Source organism: Colias croceus, chromosome 22, assembly GCF_905220415.1.
Source record: "Colias croceus chromosome 22, ilColCroc2.1".
Classification (NCBI taxonomy): domain Eukaryota; kingdom Metazoa; phylum Arthropoda; class Insecta; order Lepidoptera; family Pieridae; genus Colias; species Colias croceus.
The window spans coordinates 6,522,769-6,546,570 of record NC_059558.1 but is presented as its reverse complement, the minus strand read 5'-3'; the positions used below and the strand labels follow the sequence as shown (position 1 = coordinate 6,546,570).

General features: G+C 32.8%; 1 protein-coding gene across 1 annotated transcript in view; it reads right to left on the bottom strand.

The window, feature by feature from the left end:
- LOC123701687 overlaps nucleotides 1-23,802 on the bottom strand; it is an 88,633-nt gene that overhangs the window by 10,830 nt on the left and 54,001 nt on the right. Inside the window, exons 3-4 of the mRNA XM_045649188.1 lie at nucleotides 6,168-6,305; nucleotides 5,295-5,431 (exon numbers count right to left, since the gene is read on the bottom strand). Of these exons, the coding sequence (XP_045505144.1) occupies nucleotides 5,295-5,431; nucleotides 6,168-6,305 (275 nt within the window). The remainder of the gene's footprint in view (nucleotides 1-5,294; nucleotides 5,432-6,167; nucleotides 6,306-23,802) is intronic.

Genomic DNA, 23,802 nt, shown 5'->3' with positions numbered 1-23,802 from the left:
AATATTTTGGGGAACAGTCAACAGGGGTACTTCATGTGTATGATACCAGCATGATAAAATATGATCTAAATTTCGCAAAAAATGTATTGTTTTATATACAGTTCTGTAAAATATGTTTTCTTAGTTTAAAGCTTCGACCGGGGAAGGTGGAGAGTTCTCGTCTCGGAGGCCAAGACCCACTTCGGGGTTTCAGCGCCACAGGAGTAAGTTAGTAAGTAAGTAAGTTTAAAGCTTAAAGCTCAGTATGGTAAGTAGCTTTTATGGGAATTAGAAGGAAATTTTGTTTGCTTAAGCGTTAATTGGGACAGAGATAGATGTTAAGCGTCATCATGGCAATATCTTTTGTAAGCTGAAAGTTGGAACCTATTCAAATATGTACCTACTATGCAATAATTCTTATTCGGAAGAGTTTCAATACCCGCTTTTGATTGATCTGATAGTTGATACCCAGTAGATGACGCAGATTGGAAGATCCCAATCATTAGTCTATAACAGCACCAGAATTATTGATACCTCTTATTGTAAGACCAGTAAGCTCGTCTTACAGATAGGTAAAGAAAGTAGAAACTCTTTTTAGATACTTTATTACGGATTTTCAATGCCATTTAAACAAAACGATAGGTATTTTTATCTATACTGTATTTAATAAATCGCCCTTTAAATCAAGCAAAAGAGTATGAGTAAGTAGGTACACTATAATGAACATAAGCGTACCTATATCCCTTCTCTGTTCAGATTTGCCCCAATAAAAATGGCGGTTATCGCGAACGAAAATCGACCAGCTATTAAATCACTCTTGATTGCGCCATCAAGTCATCGGAATCATTAAGAAAATCGACTAATCATAAAACCGTTACGATTTAACTTATCGACGATCTCAGCTAAATACTCGTGATATCATTTGATGAAGCTGAAATTGTACTTTAGTGACTTTGGCAATGGTTACAAAGATATTTTAGTGGCTATAAAGCATGTAACGGTTGTGATTATTTTTAGGTACTTAATTGGTGTGTTAATGTTACTTTGTACTGTAAATGCATCAAATTAAGTTCCACTTCATTCGTTTTTAATTAGGTGATAACATTTGCCAGATTTTGCATGATACGGTAATAATCATGACGAATAATCTGACGATTCCTGTCTATGTAGGTAATTTTTTTTTTTACGGTATTTGGTCAAAGTAACTTCATCCTGGTTTTTTTATAATAATAAATATATAAAAATCAATGCCACTTTTCGTTGTAATTCCATAACTCGAGAACGGCTGAACCGATTTCGATAATTCTTTTTTTATTATATTCCTTGAAGTACGAGGATGGTTCTTATGTAGAGAAAACGTTAATATGTACCACGGGCGAAGCCGGGGCGGACCGCTAGTAATAATATAAAAAAGCTGTCACATGCAGACGAACCCGCGGGCATTTTCATACAAATCTTTTTTTTTTTTTTCGTGAGTGTAACAAACCTACACAACCATCCCGTTTACAAGTTTACACAAAAGTATCGACTATTTATAAATAAAATACTTAATAATATGTACATAAGAAAAGTTTAAAGTAATATACGTAAAATTTAAAGAAGCCTGCATAGTAATACCATACCATAGTACCATAATGAAGTCGACCTCAGCAAGGTCGGACGAACCATTAGTCAGGGAATATCCGGGTGTAGTTATATGTCTAGACCACTGACTAATGGTAGAACATTCCAAGAATGATGGAATAAGAGCACATGATTTTGTAACTTTAACTTGCATAACTTATAAAAATAATCAATCACTTAAACTAAGCACTTAAAGATTTAAAAGATGTTCCATTTTTGAATTTATCAGTTTTTTATTTTTATCCAGCAATAGAGCGTCCACTGAAATTGTATTTTTTTTTAACATTGCATTTTTACATGATTGTCGTAAAGGTAAATTGTTTTTTTCGATAAAATATGTAAATAATAAATTATTTTTTATCGTTATTGAGACATCAACATGCGAAAAAGTCCCTTGCTACGTACTTTCCTTAAAGTTCGAACATTCCTCAAAAGACGTTAAAAATGGCTGTAAGTATGCTTACTCTACATAATCCAAATCTATACTAATATTAAAAAGCTGAAGAGTTTGTTTGTTTGTTTGAACGCGCTAATCTCGGGAACTACTGGTCCGATCTGAAAAATTCTTTCGGTGTCAGATAGCCCATTTATCGAGTTAGGTTATAGGGAATATATTATGACGCTACGACCAACAGGGGTGGAGCCACGGGGGTGAAACCGCGCGGATCAGCTAGTCCTAAAATAAGTTGACTAATAATAATTAATTCCCTGTAAAAGTAGATGATCAGGGAAAATAGGACTTATTATTATTGTTCAATAAAGATTGAACTCCGCACCCTTAGATTGTAGGGTTTGACACGCACCAAGGAGGTTACAAATCTATTTAATAATGCACTAAATTCTTCTACTATTGTTTCCTAGTTTTTTATATCATTCATAGTACAAATTAAAACAACACCACAAATAAATCCAATATAAAATCAAATACTCGGAGTCTCACAGCAAATTACGAACTCAACAATTTTCCTTACATTTTCATACTTTTTCTGCAAATAAAGATTTATTTTTACGCTGTCCGTTACAGTCGTGCAGTGTAATTACGCCTATTATAGTACAAACAAAACGGCTGCATCATTTTTCATACGTTCGCTTAGGGCTGGTAGGTTAGAACTAGTAACACTTATACTTATTTTAAAGTATCACATAATATTATCGAATTGATTAATTATTATTAGTTGTCTACTATAAATGTAGTAAAAATTATATCATAATGAAAGTAAGTTAATTTTACTACAAAATATTTTTAGTACGAAATTTTAAGTTTATTAACTTAATTTAATTAAATTACTTAAATTAAGAAATCCACAACCTGCATTTTAAATATTTTAATTCGATGAAATTCTTTCTAAGTTATGAAATAAAGCTCAATTTTTTTTTCAAATAAGTGATAGAAGTACGCCAAAATACTAACTTAATATTTTAAAAGTTAACTTATGTTTAAATTAAAGACGTGCTAGAAGTACAAATAATTGTTTAAAATCAATTTCATTTCCTTAAATCGTAGCCACAAACGGAAAGTTTAAATTTTCTAAATCCCTCTAAAAAGGTTCTATCAAGTTAAATAGCTAGACGTCTCGACCTCAGCGTTCTCGTCTTAAACGAAAAAAAAAAAAACAAAAATCGTGACACCCCTACCTTCGTCCTAGCAACTCGGTTCACAAAGGACACTGCCCTCGCATTGCAGAAATATACGACGTTGCGTAATCGTATGTAAGCTCTATTGCAAAGCGCTAGAGTTGACTTTTGACTTTCACAACTGCACATAAAACTTTGCTTTACATTCCAATTTCTTACTATATTTTACAGGTGTATTGGAACTTATTGCAATGGGATAAAGTTTACTTTTGCACGCTTTAGAGCTCTGTAACTTGGCGCGATCCTTACCGTGGTCCTGCTGAGCCATACTATGGGTTGTCGAAGGAAAATAAAGAAGGAGTTAATGTTCTTTCGAGTGTAAAATCTGGTTGTTCGTTTTTGAATTTCGAACGCGTAATGTCGGATCGCTATTTTATGTGGCTATGAAATTTTAAGACGCTCAGGTTTTGTACTGAAAATGACAATTGTCTTGAATGAAAAGGGGATTTTCTCGATACCTCGTGTATGAGGAGAATAGGCGAATGGCGCATTGCCTATCTTTGAATACAAACTATGATCGTAATTTAATAAAGTTTATACGTTTACGTCAAAAGTTTATTTTGTGGATACCTAAAATTTTTAGTGTGATTGGATTATATGGGTATTTATGAAGATGCTCAACTCTCAAGCCTCAAGAATGGTATAAGTTCGAGATGATATGAGTTTTGCATAATTTTAACTTGATTTATTCTCTGTAGATAAATAGAGTATCTTAAATAGGTAATCAATATATAAGAAGATTATTCAAATAATAAATTAGGTATTTATTTAATTCTGTATTGTTCATATTTAGCCGAAATTTGTACACTCTATTAATTTGGTAATTAGGTAATTATGTTTAATAAACTGTTATCTTGAATTCTAAACTACTTATTTTAAACTAGGTATACCTTTCTAGGAATTTTTACATTATAGCTAGTTTTTCTTAGCGTTAAAGTGCGATCCAAGCGCACAATAAACTGTTTAAAATTCCGAACGAGTAGCTTTTTTTAATACATATTATGTATTAGTACCACAATTAGTACACATGCCATCAGTTAATAAAAGCTTACATTGTGCCCTATAACTTTAAATTAAATCTCCCCACATCAGTACGTAATTATTCCGTATGTAGCATTTTATTTATTCCCTATTTATTTTACCACTACCACGCTACGCTTATTTGTAAAAAAGCTCGTTCTACACTTTCGTAATTAAGATGATAATCGAACAAAAAGTATAATCACCATCTAGCAAATTACAGGTTGCAATCGATAACGATCTCAGACTCGATTCGCGTCGAGAATTAATCGAGATACCGCGTTAGGGGTTTGCATTTTTGTTTTGCATTGTTTCTGGCGCATCTGAGGAGTTGATTAATAGATGTCGGCTTAACGATTGGCTTTGCTTTCGATCGTGGAATAAAATTCCGAAGTAACTGTGTACGGCTTACCTCAAGCTGTTTTATATGTTGTATGTATATTGGTGTTGATTTGACGTATCATGATGATACTTATATCGTTGTAGCCGTATTACAATGCAGATTTGTTGAATGTGTGTTTCATCGCGATAGTGGGTCAGTCATTAGGATGAGAAGGTCAAGATCTGATCAGGGATAAACCAATTATAAAGTGAAGTCACTTATGACTGCTGAATGCGCAGTATTGGATATTGGTCGATACTATTTAATAACTAGCCTCTCGTATCTTTGTGAAACTTATTTCACGTAAAGGGGTAGACGTTGGCACCTGTGCCACGGCTAACTTAAGCTTTTATGGTTTCATCTCTACATACGTTTATCTGCACTATGTTACTTTGTTCCTAATGTTTTCTATTTTTAAGCTATTGCATAGCTTCTATCGCGGGTCTTGAGCGCGGGGACCGAATCGAGAAATTCCGTAACGAAAAAACCTCACGCTCCCCACTCCGACGGGCTCTGAGGTGTGGCTTGAAGGCATGCTATGCAATAGCTTTACCGCGGCAGTCCCCGAGTGCCACACGTCTTTTTTTACATTTATTGCTGTCCTTAAAATGGTCACTAACCTGAACAAAAGCACTGAAGACTTAGTAATACTTACATTTCCTTGCGGGTCGATGAGTTGGGCATACTTCGGCGCCTTCGCCTTGCTGCCATCAGCGAAGACCCCGGCCAGCCGCAGCGGCGTCCCCGGCCGTGCTGCCGCGCGTTCATACTGGGCACCTACGCGACCGCTCTCTGCAAAATGAGGTTTGTAAGAGCTAGCGCGCAAGAGCAACTTTTGTCTCCTCAACTATTTTGTCTCTCCCATCAACTCTATAGGAAGTTGCGTCGCTACGTGCGCGCACTTTTTACTAGCCCATAGAGTTGATGGGAGAGACAAAATAGTTGCGGAGACAAAAGTTGCTCTTGAGCACTAGCTCTAATAATAATACTAGATAGAATATATAATAGACCTAAGACGCTAAGACCACCAGGAGTGCAGCTACTCCGCGGCTTCACCCGCATTGCTCCGCTCTTGTTGGTCCTAACGTGATGATAATATATAACCTTACTCGATAAATGAGCTATCTAACGCCGAAATCATTTTTCAAATCGGACTAGTAATTCCTGAGATTAGCGCGTTCAAACAAACGAAAAAGAAAACTCTTTATAATATTAGTATAGAATATAGATAATATTTATCAGTTACTGCTAGAAAAAGGTAAGGGTCTTGTGCTACTTGGAGTAGCTTCAGCAATACCACGCAATACTGTTTAATTCTTCGCCCATACTGAGCACCAACGCGACTGCTCTCTAATAATGTGTTTTTGCTACTATGTAGAAAAATTTATACCTGTGCGAAGAAGTTTAATAAATTTAAATAGTTATAAGTAAATTGGGAGGTACCTGTCTGTAACCTTTGTGAAGAAGATGTAACCTCTAAAGGTGAACATGAAAAAAGAGGTAACAATTATGATAAAACTAATCTTACCAGACGCGGGTCTCGCGCGGTACGCGGAGATAGCGCGGGGCGATACGAGGGCGAAGGCCCGGTTCCGGAGCAGGGCTGAAATGGAGCCCCGCGGGGTGGCCAGCGCTCCGCCCCTGCAGCCGCACGCTGAGAACCAACCTGTAAAGAATGGTTTATTATTTAGGCGAAATTATATAGGACTGAGCTTTTAAAAATGTATCGAGTTATATGAATAAAAAATAAGTTTTTTTTTGTTACAGAATGCTAATTTTCATTTTCACAACTGAACAGCTATGTTACATGCACAGTTACATGTATAATATTTGGTACTCAAGTAAATTTAGTTTATGAAATAGATAAGTCGGTAGGTAGTTATAATATTGGTTTTATAAGAGTATAGATCAGTCGTAGAAAAGTCTTTCCGAATAATTTCAATCCTTTTCTTCCAACGTCAAGTTAGGGAAAATATTTCCTATCCCAGTACTTCAACTACAAAAGAAAAAACACAAAACCCTTACTGTATGTTACGCAATGTTTATGTAAAACCTTAAAAAGGCATGTTATATCGTAAATAGAACAGTTAATGTTATTACCCCTACATACTAGCGGTCCCACAATAGGCTATAAACCTTTATAGAAAGCTCGTAAAAACCTGACAAGTGCCCCATCGACCTTTAATCTGAATGATTTTTATGCATTATGTAGTTTTAGAGCTGCTGAATTTTTTTAATCGAGTATTATTTTGAATTTTTTTTTTGTAATAGTCGTAGCATGTTTTATTTTTATTATGAAGCTTTGTATAACTAAAAATATTGGTGAATATAATTTATACCTGAAATTATAATATATTTTAGAGTGAAAAGTACAGAAAAAGAACGTTTCAACAAACTGTCGTTAATATGTAGAGAAATAAGCATAAGTAAGTATGTACCTATATAGATATAAATATGAATTTTATCTTTTTCATATGTCTTATTGTTCACATTGGTGATAGTTCAATGGTTGTAGTTACATAGGTTGACTCTTAAGCTAGGTTTTTTATTAAAGTTCAACAAGGCCCACTTCTTGTCGTATGTCTTTGAATGATAATGATGAATGCGAATTGAAACTTTGTTTGTACGCAGTTGTTTAGTTTTAAGTGACTGTTACATTAATTAAAAACTGATTAAAACTTTGAAATTACCGAAAAAGTAGCAAGCTATATTATAGGAAATAAAGTATGAAAATTCCTATTTTAGAAATTATTATTCTTTTTATTTTTAAGCCCGATTTATTCATATTTAAAATATTTTGCACAAAATTTCGCCCACTTTACAGTGAGTGGGTGTACGGCTAAAGGCTGTGTTTCTCAATTCATAAATAAAATACAGGAAAGTTTAATAGACGATATTTTTTATTATCGTCACAATCGTTAAGGCAAAGCTATCTTTTAATATATATAAATCTCGTGTCACAATGTTTGTCCTCAATGGACTCCTAAACAACTTAACCGATTATAATAAAATTCGCACACCATGTGCAGTTCGATCCAACTTGAGAGATAGGATAGGTTTTATCCCTGAAATCCCTCGGAAACGGGAACTATGCGGGTTTTTCTTTGAAAACGCGGGCGAAGCCGCGGGCGGAAAGCTATATAGCTTTATATAGCTATATAACTATATAACAAATAAAGGGACAAATTGCATTGTGATTTATTCCACTCCCCGCTAGATGGCGCTGAAAACAAACGAGCGGTCGATCACAAAAACGCCGCAGACGTATAATAACATAACGCGGTTATTACACTGACGACGTGCTTAGCAAAAATCACTCCACTCTCACTGATGTACAGAGTAGCTTTACCACAGAGGCAGTGTCCAAATATATTTAACAATGCGTCTGTGTAGAGTAACTTTACGACAGAAGTTCTTGTAAGTAAAATTAAAATTTTAATTTGATTATTTAAATTTATATTTAATTTGATTTAATTTGATTCTGTAGTTACAATTTATCATTAATTTGTTGTTGGGAAAGGTTTGACAGATAGCTTAATAATTCGATTTTAACAATATTTACAAATATCAGTTTATAATAATTTATTTATGCTTTTTGTAAGTTTCAAAACAATTAATTTGTTCCTGACCTGATCTCATCCTCAGAAATTCAACATACAAATAAAATAAACTAAAAAGTTATAAATCCCATTTCAAATTAAATCAACCTCTATATTATATATTTCTACTCTGTGCTCCACAAGGGCAATTTTTGTTGTTAAAAAAGGACACAGGACGACCTTCAAGGACAACATCTCCGGGCCCTTTGTTACGACACCTTGAGATAACTCCTCGTATCGCTTTCATTCAACGTGTAATTTTATAAGAGTTGATACATGTAATTTAATTTAAACTAGCATACCGACCGCGGTTTCACCCGCTTTGTTTAAAACTTACCATAATATTATATTCTATAACCTTCCTTGAGTACTACGCTATCTATAAAAACGGTATCGATATTCGTTGAGTATTTTTTAAGATATTATAAGAATAGTAGGTATAATAGGTGACAGACAGACGAAAGCAAGCAATTTTGCTTTTACTTTGTCTCCGCCCGGGTGTATTTTTTTACTTATAAATCGTCCAAACGAAACCATTGAGCTTAGAAGCGACAATTTTCCTTATTAAGTGATTTACCTAAGTCTAAAGACTTTTGGGAATTCCATTTGATTAGTGCAATAGGATGGAGGATAAGATCCTTTATTTAATCAGACTATCTATATCATTCTGCAGCTAAGTTCGCGTAAGTCTTTTAGTGGGACTCATGTTGATGGAATTTCACTTATCTCGATGACTTTTTAATTATTCTGAGAGCTTTATGGCGTCTGGTGAGCAATATGGCCAACGGGAAGTACGGAGTACTGACATCTTATTGAAAATCAGCCAGGAGGTTGTACTGGGTACTGGGTTACACTTAATATCAGAAACTGTGTAATCTCACATTATATTGTATTACTAGCGTGTGTGTAACAACGCTAATTATACAATAGTATTGCAGTTTTTAGTTCATAAACTATAACAGAAGTATTTTAGTGCTCGTAAAATTCGTTTTATTAGTTTGCGAAAGTATAATTGATTGAGAAAACAATAATTTCATATAATATAAACATATCTATATTTTCTTTTCTTCTAATAAAAATCCGTAAATCTTGATGATCTCTAAAGGGGAAGCTATGAGCTCCATTAACATTTCCTCAAAATTATTAAAGTACTGTTCCATATCTATACATACTTAATTATAATAAATCTGTAGAAGAGTCAATTCTGTACATTTAAAATATTGAAAATATAAATAGCAGGGGGTGTTATTGGATCGATACCAAGCCCAAACATGTGATTAAAAAAATTTTTGTCTGTCTGTCTGTCTGTCTGTCTGTCTGTCTGTATGTGAAGGCATCACGTGAAAACTAACAGTTCAATTTCGATGAAACTTGGTATAATTATACCTTATTATCCTGGGCGTAATATAGGATACTTTTTATCCCGGAAAAATACGTAGAAAAAAAATCTTAATTTTTCTTAATTTTTCCGCGCGGACGGAGTCGCGGGCGGAAGCTAGTCTATACTAATATTATAAAGCTGAAGAGTTTGTTTGTTTGAACGCGCTATTCTCGGGAAGTACCTACTGGTCTGATTTGAAAAATTCTTTCGGTGTTATAGCTCATTTATCGAGGAAGGCTATAGGCTATCATCACACTACGACCTACAGGAGTGGAGCCACGGGGGTGAAACCGCGCGGAGCAGCTAGTGGAATTATATATAGCTGGTTTAATTTTATAACGACAATAATTATTGAAAATTGTCTGTATTGATCCCGTTTTTCCTAAAAATACACACACTAAATATAAAGTAATTTAGGTCATCGAGTCATCGAGAAATATTAAAACTATTTTATTTGTTTCCTTAGCAAAGGAAGAGTTATTATAATCATAACCAGTTCATTATTATCTTTCACCTAATCTATGACATAACATACAATAAAATGCAAGCATTGTCATCAAGAAACACAATAACTATGAGAACATTTGCAACAACATTATATAACTATAAAGCGCTATTTCTTATTTGTTCATGCATTTAATTGCATTTTTATTGGTTGTTCTAATGAATTACTTATTATTATTAGAATATAGCTTGTGAAAACGTTAACTAGCTTTTTCCCGTTGCTTTGCTCTGTTTAGGTTCAAAAGCCTTAAAAGAATTTGCAAACAAAAAAAAATATTTTATTCTTTCACAAAATTCACTTACCTAAGCTTTATCTGCCTGTTCTATAATTAATTTAGGTTTATGAAATAAAACGAACTGCGAAACGTGTTGAATTCTTTTAGATGCGATATAGTATGAAGACTCATTAATTATAGGATAAAATTAGGCAATTTCATATAATATATAATTGTACTTTAAAGCTTTGTTCTTGACATTTTCGCGCGGAAGTCCTCCCTTAACTTTTCCAACTTGCATTTTAACATAAATTAATTTCTCTACTTTGAACGTACAAAAATATATTAAATACTTAATTTATAAATAGGACGTGTAGTTGTAGGCATTATTTTACAAGTGGCGTATTTGCAAAGTACCTATCTAATAAAGCTTTGCGTTACGTTCCTTTATTATTGATTGATGATGATGATGATGGCATATTTTATGAGTCTTCAAAAGCATCTTATAAGTTACTCTTTCATACTTACCCTCCTGACATACTCTGAAAAGCTTTACTCCTTCATGCCCTAATTAATACCGCTAAACGACCCTTAAATATATCTTCTTTTCCTTAATAGTTTATACATTATACCCTAAATGAAACAGAGAAACGATGCTATAAAGTCTTGCCATATAGGCAGCATAAAACTTCTTACTTAGCACCATTTATGACCATTAAAATTATTTCCTGAATATACATCCTTTCTTTCTAAAACCTAGGCAACCTAAAACGCTATCGTCTCCCGGCTAGATCGAGCCATGTCCTGATAAGAGGCGCGTGCGGCCTATCCGAGCCGATCAGTAGGGTCGACGACTTGCAAACCGGATATTTGTGCCATACTTGGTTTGAGCCAAATTAGAATATTGGCTATTTGACTAATGACCGTTTTTGTGTGATTTAAGGTTAGTGTCATGAAAAGGTGTAATGAAAGGGTGTAATTTTTTGTAATTATGTAATTAGCAAGTAAATTCTGTTAATATGAAGGTCTCGATATATTTTTTATAAGTAGAGAAAAAAATGACAATTTTTCTAACATAAATTTGCGATTGGAATCTTATAAGGTTTAAAGATTAATGTTGTATAGGTTATAAAAAATAAGTAGGTAGGTATGAAGAAAAGGATGCCAGAACTTCATTCTCTAATTTTTTGGAGGAAAATATGAATTGCCAATACCATAAATACTTTATACCTTATATTAAAACTTTTCCTCGTACAAATCTGTGGTAGATTAGTCATTAGGTTTTACCTAACATCATGATTTGAAAAATAGAGATGGTACAATAATTATTTCTACACAGTGTAAACATTATGTAATGTAACTTTAATATTTCTGTATATCTCATTAACAGACATACATAAACTCTCACAATATGTCAATATTGTTGATTAAATCAACACGCGTGGGTTCTCTTTCGAAAGCATTTGAATTCAAATTTGGGTGGAAAGTTGAATTGCGTTGTTTTACGTTTTTTTTAAGTAAATATTGGATTGAAGAAATCGTCCCTTGTTATAAAATAACATCATTTAAAAATCAATTGAAATATTCGTAACATTTTTTAACTTTGAATAATATGAAGTATCTTTAGTGTTAGTTATTTTAGATATTGGGTCCATGGTTAATTAAAGGTTTATTACATTTAATTTATATATTAGAAATAGTTAGGATTAATGTTTAACTGTTGTTAAATTAATTACAGAATCGAGTTAAAATTTTATAAATATTTAAAAATTATATGTACCTAACATAGAGTAGAAAATAAATCGAAATAAGAAGAATCATAATATCCAACTAAATCCTTGAACTATAACAAATCATATGAATTAAATTCATTATTAATATCGATTGTATTATGCATTATAAACAACTTTTAATAAGATACATTCTTGTCAGCAGTTGACATCACAATGGTCGTCAAAAGGACAACTTCTCTGTCTCACACTGTCTCTGACTAAGCTTTACTTGAAAAGCTATCTAGACGTTGTTTAAATATAACATTAAACTGATAGTTTGGTATTTTTTGGTAAAATAGGAAGGAAAATAATGCCTAATAATAGAGTGTTAATTTTCATAGCAATAATAATAGGTACCCAATTTGTGGCGAAGGTTTTTCAAAAACTAAACAGATTAACAAACCAGAATACTTTAAATATTGTGCAACTATAGTAAAGTGTGACAATTAAGTACGTACGTAGTCCGCCTCCTCGGTACAGTGGTTGACCGAGGGGTCCTGAGTTCGATTCCCGTTGGAGACGAAGAAAATAAATGTCTTGGTCAGGTAGTATACAGAAAGCTGATCACCTACTTGTCCCTAAAGAAAATCGATCAGTGAAACAGATGTATAATGCATCTGCGCCTTACCCCACTAGGGGACATGGGACTTCACACGCAGAGCTTGAATTTATCAATTTAGTTTTCAATGAACATGAATAAATAAATAAAAGTTATTACTTTACATTACATGATATAATTATCTATTCATTGAATTTAATTCCATCAATTCAATTAACTTCCCAACCTCCAACTCAACTCAATTTCCCCATAACTCACTCACACTCATATTGAAGCTCACTCGCAATCGCGATCGATACCAGGACCCCATAAATAACGATTATACAACAGCCAACGCCCACTGACAGGTCAAAATTGTGATAATAATTTGCATGAAACTGGGAAGCGTACTTATCAAGCCCACAGTACATCTAGCTTTCTATAAAGCCATTGTACACGGGCAAATAGGCTTGGGCATGATTGTTGAGTTCTATATAGATTTATGTCAGTGTGTCTTCGTAATGCTAAGGTGAGAATTAGGTATGATTATAAGATAATAATTTGAAGAAACCAATATACCTACAGGAATTTATTAAATAGGTACTATGTCTACTGCATATAAAGACAAAATTTTGGATTAAAATACATAAATGCTGAAGCGCTTTTATTTCAGATACTTAGTCAATCATAATAAACATTCTCGAATGTAAATTGTATGCCTATACAATTTTATTCCACTAACATTAAAAACGAACAATTTGTGATACCTAATCTGTGTGAGCGCGCCTTAACTAGCCGAATGCATTCACCCTGCCTTTAAATAAAGCTGACTTGTATTATCTATAGCACTGGCCACTAGATACAATACCTTAGATGGATAAAACAAAGTTCCAATTTCGAATAATTTGAACCGTTACGCAAGATGGCGGCTCTTATCTGTCAAGCGCGGTGTATCTTTCGATATTTAGAGCTTTGTCCTACATATAATTTGTATTGCCGCATTATCTTATTAATGCAATGGATTCAGAAGTTTGTTGAGGTCAGAAAGATCACAATGAGGAGTGACTTAGATAATAATAACCATTTAGTATTCCTTCAAGACTACGAAATAAGGTTTTATTGTAGCTATTATTTTGTCTATTGGCAATTAACAGGCTGGCAATTAAAAAACAAACGCCAAAACTAAGATGTGAAATAGGATGTGAAAATATTCGAAATTCAAAGTTTACAAAATTTCAACACAATTATGAAACGTATTCGTAGCAAGCGCAGTCGTGCGTGTAAATCTTAGTATTAGACGTTATGTAACCTAGAATATAGATCGTGTAACATCTAGTATGGTGATGACATCCCGGTACCTCGTGATGGTTAAATTGGCTCCCTAAGGAGCTTCGTTTAAAATAACACTGAATTATACAACAATTTTTTACAACATTTTACAACATATTATTTTAATTTATTTAATACAAGGAAATTTTATTTTTATACCTGAGAAAAAAACCAGTACTAGGTTATACTGATGAACTGTTCTTGCAAAATAGGCTATATACTGCAATTTTTAAAATCGTTAATGTTTCCATATAAGGCCAATGTTACACGATAACCTACTTCTAAGATGACTACATGCATTACACTACATGAATTCCGGTGTATTTTATGATTAAAACTAAAATTAATGTATAATATAGTTAATAGTATATATACCATAACGGATATTATATCATGCTTCCAATTCCTACATTGATTAACCGAGTATCAAGTCCTTTTTAACCGACTTCAAAAAAAAAAAGGAGGAGGTTATCAATTCGGCCGGTATATATTTTTTTTTTATGTATGTACACCGATTACTCCGAGGTTTCTGAACCGATTTACGTGATTCTTTTTTGTTCGATGCGGGATGGTGTCGAATTGGTCCCATAAAAATTTTATTCGAATAGGCCCAGTAGTTTTTATTTTATGAGCATTTTTGTCTGTAGGTATTTGTAAATTTTGCAAGTGCAAGTTTGAAGTCGGTTGTTTTTAACGCAGTTATCACTTGTTGGTATTCATAAGCTTTTCATTTTATATGTTTAATTTTTTTCTATTATTTACTGCATAATGTACATAAAATACCAATCAAAATTTATCTAAAAGACAGGTTTAATATTCAAAGGTGGCAAAAAAATTCTTTCACCCCAAAAAGTTATCAAGATTGAGTGCCGAAGAAAAATAAAGCATTTCTAGAATGTTCTAGTAAACCAATAGAACATTGATATGCATTAATTAATATCGTTTTATTTTATAGTGTGATAGCGAACATAAATACACGTATCCATTAATGACATCTAAATTTATAACTTTCCTTCGTATTAGGTACTATTGGCCATTAACTAGTACTAAATAAAACATTAGCTCGGTTTTATTAGAATAATAAACCTTATATTTTTATTATTAAGGTCCTATTTTCTTAAAATCCATTCCAAATTTCATATATTGACTAATGACTTCATTTTTGGTACGGATAGTGGGAACACGATTTTATAAGAATAGATAAACCATTACAAATATCCTACTAATATTATAAATGCGAAAGTTTGTAAGGATGTGTGTGTGTGTTTGTTACTCTTTCACGCAAATACTACCTACTGAACCGATTACAATGAAATTAAGCACACACATATTCGTAGCAAGCGCAGTCGTAATATAGGATAGGTTTTATTTTATCCCGGAAATCCCACGGGAACGGGAACTACGCGAGTTTTTCTTTAAAAACGCAGGCGAAGCCGCGGGCGGAAATCTAGTTGTTGGTATTTGTATTCCATTTTATCTGAAAGATATCAGGCTATTTGCTTATTGCTTACATAATATTTATTTAGATGTGTACAAAAAGTTTTATTTTTGACAAGATACCATCGTGATACACATCGGTCGATTTTAATATCATGTTCAAACAGATAGAGGGATTTAACATATTTGTGTTTAAACTTAAACAGCTACACTATTTGCAGGCATAAGTAAAAAAAAATAGTTTTTATCTCATAAGAACATAAAATAAGCCACTAAGCAATAACTTTTTATGTATTTTGTGAAATAATTTTTAAAAATAACCGCAGTAGGTAGTAATAAATATTACACTTTATACAAACATAAACTTAGTATTGCATAAACAATGTAGGTACATAAAATGTTTTGTAACATTTTCCATAAAACTACAACATCATTCTCCTCCAAATATTTTTACAAATAAAATATAATCATTAATTATTAATAACAAAATACGTAACTATCTATCAATGCTACTAACGAACATCGCTTACTTTTTAACAATAATAACACCCACATTACGACGAAATTATGATGACCTTCGATCTCTATAAATACCAATTATTTTCTCCAGCTAACCTTAAATATAAACTTCATCTATCGATAGCCATAACAAGAACAATGCTGTATAATTCAACGCCATAACAAAGATAAATGAAACTGTCAGGCGCCATTTTGAAACGATATGTCAAACTGAGATGAGCACGCGCCAATTGTGAAATATTATTTGTGCACGCATATTTTATGATTGCTACAATATAGATTATGTATTTTAATGTAGAGTCCGAGAGCAGATTTAGTTTCTTATACATATACGGAATCGTAAATTTATATTTTTCTAATTGAACATAAGCTTTTTTAAGATTTATTTTGACTCAATTCCAAAGTAACTTTACCGTCTTCAATCTAGTAGGAATAAAGATTTAATTATCACCTACATACACGTTTTTATTAATTAGTCCAAACATAATAGAAAGGTAATTCCATATCCACATCTCCTCTGACCCATGCGACCCTGGTAATTAGCTAGCAAGTCTAACTGTCTGGATCTAGGTAATCTTGGCACTAAACGGCTAATTGCTATGTTGTAAGCTTGCTGACACTATTTAATCTAGATATAGATATTTTATGTGTGTTTTAATCGTTTTAGTCCCAAGGAATTACTCGAAATTCTTTAAATAAGTCCTTAACATAAAGGGCAAAAGTTAAAAAAGCACTAATAAGGTTTAATACCTAATTGTATTTATTTGTTTTTTCAGTCTACATTTTTTTACAAACTTGTTCCCTTAACAAGGAACACTTAAGCAAGACATATGTTTACTTACAAAACACCGGTACACGACAAAATATGTTTTAAATATCAAAACAAAGATTAATTATAGCATTTTATAGACACGAGCACGTCCTACTTCATAAGTATGTCATATTACATAAGTTTAACTGCGCCCACGTTAGATCGTTGAAGAAATTCATTGTTTACGGCACTATAAATATCAATTTACTTGTTACTGTTTGCGCTTGTACGATTATTTATTTATAGACCATGCCTGGAATAATGCGGTTCGAGTTTCTTAAATAAATATCCAAAGATGGTGGGTTGAAAATCACAACTGAATGGGCTTTTTGACTGGACTTATAGTCCTGTAGGTATTATTTTTTCCTTCGTATTTATAACTGTAAAGTGAATAATCCACTAAAAGGAAATTCTACCAATTTTGAATGTGCGGTATGTTTGCTGTTGATAAGTAAAAACCTGTTTAAAAAATCAATCCATAATATTCTATATATTATAGAAATTAAGCATATTTTTATCTCCCAGTTTCTACGACTTCTTTCTAACAGAAATTCGGTCACTGAGGCCAATCTCAAATAAGAATTACTAATAGCAAAATCAATGCACTATGTAATCTTATTCGTTATCTAAAGGGATGCAATACCAATACAATCAGAGAGGGAACAAGCGCATGGCAGCGAAACATAACATTTGATCAATTCAGGCCAATCAAGACATTGTATGGCCTGACCCGGGATATAGGACAAACGGATAAACATATATTTTCTTCATCCGTTACGGAAGAAATATATCTTCCAACAAGGATGTAAATTGACCCGAATAAAAACTTTTATCATCTGTAAACTAAAGTTATCTGCCTTGAACCGCCTTTCACTGCTTTGAATTCTAGCCGGACATATTATAATATGTTCTTGTAGGAAGTGAAACAGATTTATAATGCCTTACTATTTCTACGATGTATGTAACATATCCTTATGTGTATATTATGAACAGTTGACCGCCTCAATAGCTTAAAAATGGACACGATAGCTTAGAATTAAGTAGGTCAATAAAAAGGCTCTATTTGCCTAGAGGGTAATAAGCTGAAAGCTAGTTTTGAAATTTTGGAAGGATCAGGGATCTTTGGAGGCTTTTTAAGATAAACTTTGAATCAACTGCACTGTAGTTATCCTGCAAGAAAGATACAATTTCGCAGCAGAAGTGAGCGAAGTCTAAATTACATACATATTTTTAATCATATTTGTTTAGACCCTGTTCACATGTTTTATTATTCATTGAATCGAATTGCGCCTAAGTTAAAACTCAGTCAATAGATAGGTATATAATAGAGCTATAGCTTCGTTAGAGAGGAAACGTTAAACTAACGTTACCTACTACCAAAAGGGGGAAAAAATATGTTCAACTACCTACAATATGTGTAGATGAACAATGAACATGTCTTATCCTTAAGTATATTATGTATTATACAAAAAGATTATAGCTTTTAATTACATTTAATCATTTGATTTAATGGCTCAGTGAGTCCCGTATGAGACGTGAAGTATGGTAATTAAACACTTTACTAGTGTGACTAACTGTTTCAATTTTATGGGATTTATCAGTTAAAAGTTTAGTAAGGAAATAAAAGCACAAATGAGTGCAAATATAAATACAATCGATTATGTGAACTTATTTACCATAATATGTTAGCTAAATATAACAATAATATTATATAGGTACGTTTTTGACTTATATTTGGAAAATTTTTCATAAATGTAATTTATTACCATTCCTGTTTAAAAGTTTATTTGAGCATTATCGTAACAAAAATAGCTTGATAATGAATTATGCAATATAACGATTCACACCTTAATGAAAGCCGAAAGCATCAATGAATTTGATGAAAGTTACAACCAACTAAGGGTTCCAAACAAGGAGTGATATTTTGCAATCATATCTTGATAGTGGGCTTTCATTGTCTCTGCTTATTAAACATCGTGAATTTTATTATTTATGTCCGTTAAAAATAAAAGACTAGTCACCCTATCTAAGGGCCATGTTAAATGGAATCTTGTCCATAGCGGTACCATTTTTGTGCAACGTCGCCACTACATTAGGACCCGTTTTCCTTTACAGTTGTATAAAATCTGCTAGCGCTTTCACTTGTTTTGTTAAATCTCTTTGCATTTCATAATCGCCTGGTACTTATGATGATAAGTAAAGCATATGAATTTGCATTGTATACGGGAGTTATCGTTTACGATAATATCTAGTCAAACGCAGTGTTTTGATTCAGATTTAGTTTTAGGAATAAAAATTCTACGAGAATTCGGGAGAGTAATAGGTCAGTGGTAAAATTTTAGCAGGATTTCACACTAGCTTAATTTATAACAAAGTTACATTACTTCATTAAATTTTATATCATTGAAAATATATATATTATTTTGGGACACGCAATTTGACATAGTAATTAACTCTTTTCTTCTTTTTTATTTTCTTTCTTGCACAATACACAAACTGTTTCACTAAGTTACCAGGAAACAATCACACAGTAGAAGTACGTTCGCACGTTGATAGCAATTGTTCCTTGCCAAGTGAAAACGCCCGGATGTAGAGTTAATGCCTCTTTATCTAACTAGCGCGTTTTTATGCTAGCCTGGTACTAATAGCTGCCCTAGTTATTTTTATAATCTCTTAATGACACTTTCTTTGGACTATTTTTGTTTATGAAATAAATTAACCTGTTGCTATTTGTTAAATTAAATCCACTCTATATTGAGAAGACAAAAAAAAACGTTCGTGTTTACATAAAATGATTACGATGAACACTATTATGTATTACTCTAGTATGTGAAATATGTTTAAAAGAATCTCGGCCCTAAAATCTAAAAATTCTCCTCTCTTACATATAGGTATGTGTAACTGTGGTGTAATTCCCAACGTATATTTCAGGAAATGTCTACGTTCATGATAAGCAGGTACGTCCAATTGTTTTTTTTCGATTCCTATTTATAGTACTTTTTTTATTAATATTTCCACCAAAGAATTAATGACACTGGCATACCCACTATCATATAACTAGCGCGTATACTAGCAAACGATAAACATTTCCAGCTACGAAAGTACACTCCAGGACTTGGTCGTAAGATCAACAAATTCTCTACAATATCAATCATTGGATCGCATTCGAAAAGTACTCATTGCCTGGCATTCCGACTTGATGGTGGCTCCAGGCACTTGCTTCATAGCAGGAATATGGCTACTGGATGAGCCATTGTTTTGAATTTAATGCATAATCTATACATATAATAAATCTGTAGAAGGGTCTGTCTGTCTGTCTGTATGTGAAGGCATCACGTGAAAACTAACGGTTCGATTTCGATGAAACTTGGTATAATTATACCTTATTATCCTGGGCGTAAAATAGGATACTTTTTATCCTGGAAAAATACGTAGAAAAAAATTAATCTTAATTTTTCAGTTTTATCCATAGACGTTGTTCTGTAGAAGCGCAAACATACGTTGCGTATTATTATAGGCCTAGCCGTATTTGGGTCCAATAGATATTTATAAGATGTCATTGTCAGAGTTACTCAAAATGGAGAAATAAACCATCCACGTGAAGACTCCGCGCGGACGCAGTCGCGGGCGGAAGCTAGTACTAAAATAAGACTGTATGCTGGTAAAATGTACATATATTACCTAATATATTATGTACTGTTTTTGTTGTTTGTGCTCTATTTTATGGCAATAATCATCGTTTATCATTTTAATGTTGACATTGCAAACAGCTATTAGGTAGTTAGACATATTCTAAAAGAAATGTCAACGTATTATTTATTTATTATTAACCGCTTTAGTCCGCAAAAATTAAGGTTTATGAATATAGAGACTACGTAAATTTTTGAAATAGGTGACACTTTCTGTACGCTAGGTGGCTTGATTAAAAAGCTTAGATCCTTCGCTAAATATTTGACTTTATGCTATATCTTTTTATTAAACAAATTGGCACATCCAGATCTATTCATCATTGGCGGATAGAGACAGCGTAGTTTGATTCAATTGTCGTTGTTATCTCGATGGAGACGTAGCGGCCAGGTTCGATGCCCGGCAACACGGATATCGGATCTCAGATCAGCATCACAGGAGATGATTAAGGGGATTTCATAGGATGTTATATAATGATTTTCCTAGGAAAAGTTGATTGGCTTAAAAAATAGCGCTTTAATAGAATAGTCAAGTTTATTGAAAAATGCGTTTTTACATGTTTGGGGCTGTAATTCGATTTAGATATTTTTATAATAAATACCTTCTTGATATTAGCCCTGACTGACTGACCTTAACATTTCAACAACTTTCCTTTTTCAACAATTTCTTTGAAATCCCCTTTTCAACGGCGTCAATGCGTTTTTCTAAGTATACCATACAAGGCAACTGTATATACATTAAAGTATAATTGTCGTATATTTTAATATTTTTTGTATTTATACGCCAGGTGCGAAGCGGGATTGTTTTAAAGGAATTTCAAAGACCGTTGACGGCTAGACCACCATTGTTAGGGAATTTATGGAAATGAATTTAAATAAATAACGTACCAATTTAGAAAGTTTATTTTTAACATCACAAAGTTCTCATATACTTCTAATTTACGCATTTTTTTTATTTAAGTAGGTAGTTAAAATGCCACCAATAAATTTAAAATAAATAAATATGATTGCAGTTTTAAAGGATTCTTTTACTAATAAAGAACCATCAGATAACTAGGCCACCTCTTTAGTACAGACACATAACCCATATTAGGTTTGAAGAAAAATAAATACGGATCACCTACTTGTTCGAGAAGAAAATTTATCAGAAAAAAGAACGTTTCCAATGTGTATTTTTTTTTTTCATATTGATCAAGGGTTTACGAAAACTGCAGACCTTCAAAATTACGTTATATTTCAATTTTTTTTTTCTCCATATTTGTGCAAGTTTTTTTTTTAATTCTAACACACAAACACGTCCTACAGATTATACAATAACCACGAAGGCCCGTAACGGACACGCTCTAAATGATGTGACTTTGAAACTCTCAGTGTCACTCGAGTGAAGAAACGAGGGTTGTGCAAACATTTCCTTGCTTCGGGAATTCTTTAGTTGCGCAGCTTCCGTTTTTTGTTTAGTAAAATATAAAATTTACGTGTATAAAATACATTCTTAATTTATTATGCATAAAGCCGTTTTATATAATAACTAGCTTTCCACCCGCGGCTACGCCCGCGCAGTCAAAGAAAAACCCGCATACCTCGGTCATATATCCGACAATTACATTTGAAAAAATGTTATTAGTTAATCCATACTAATATTATAAAGCTGAAGAGTTTGTTTGTTTGAACGCGCTAATCTCAGGAACTACTGGTCCGATTTGAAAAATTATTTCGGTGTTTGATAGCCCATTTACCGAGGAAAGCTATAGGCTATATATCATCACGATAAGACCAACAGGACCGGAGCCACGCGTGTTAAACCACGTGGCGCGGCTAGTAATACATAAAATTTACAGGAATATTATTATGCATATAGCCGTTAATTTTATAAAATAAATAATAATTACTAAAATGTTGTCCCGGTTATACCTGGTTATTTCATTAAAAAAAATACTAAGCTAATCTAAAGCTAAATTGAACAGAACAATAAACACAAAGCAAGCAGCCTCGTGAAGCAATTGCTGTTCAAAACAGCTCGGTAAGTATGCAGTGCCTATCAAAAACCGTTCAGAAATGAACCAAATCGGTTGATTTTTGTAATTCGAGAAAATAATAATTTAACCAACTTCATTATTATTTAAAAAAATTGAGTATTTATAATAGATTATAAATTACCAAAGTTACAATTTATATTTAGGTACAATCTGTCGTCAATCGAAAAAAATCGTCACGCATGGCGGAGTACTGTTGACGCCCTTTGCCCCAGCTAGGGGCCTTAGGATATTAAGTAAGTACAATCTGTAAAAAGATAAAAACTTATACCTAATTTTTTCATGTTTTTACTAGAGAAAATTTTGTAAGAAGTTTGTTTTTAAATATTACAATAGAATTAAGTAAACTCAATGAAAAACTTCATTGGGTATTTGCATGTATGACTTTACTCTGACGACTCTGACCTTTTTACTTTTCTTTGTAGAGGTACATACCTGAAAAACAAAATAGATTATATGAATATAACAACAAAAATCATAACTTTAATCTGTATAATTTATCAAGTAATTACAAAATAAATATACATTTTTTTAAATAAAATATGTCTTCCTACGCCCTTGACATACAAAGACACATACACATACAAGTTTTCAAAGAAAAACTCGTATAGTTCCCTTTCCCGTGGGATTTCCGGGATAAAACCTATCCTATGTGCTAATCCAAGTTGTTATATGTGTGCTAAATTTCGATGTAATCGGTTCAGTAGTATTTGCGTGAAAGAGTAACAAACACACACACACACATGCTCTCAAACTTTCGAATCTATACATATAATAAATCTGTAGAAGGGTCAATTCTGTACATTGAAAATATTGAAAAAATAAATAGCAGGGGGTGTTACTGGATCAATACCAAACCCAAATATGTGATTAAAAAAATTTTTGTCTGTCTGTCTGTCTGTCTGTCTGTCTGTCTGTATGTGAAGGCATCACGTGAAAACTATCGGTTCGATTTCGATGAAACTTGGTATAATTATACCTTATTATCCTGGGCGTAAAATAGGATACTTTTTATCCTGGAAAAATACGTAGAAAAAAATTAATCTTAATTTTTCAGTTTTATCCATAGACTTTGTTCCGTAGAACCGCGAACACACGTTGCGTATTATTATAGGCCTAGCCGTATTTGGGAATTGGGTGCAAACGATATTTATAAGATGTTATTGACAGAGGTACTCAAAATGGAGAAATAACCATCCACGCGAAGACCGACATCCGCGCGGACGGAGTCGCGGGCGGAAGCTAGTTTATAATATTAGTAGGATTAAATAGACCAACACATTATAATGAATGTTACTGTTGAAAGAATTAAAAATAAACATCTTAATTTATTACTTTT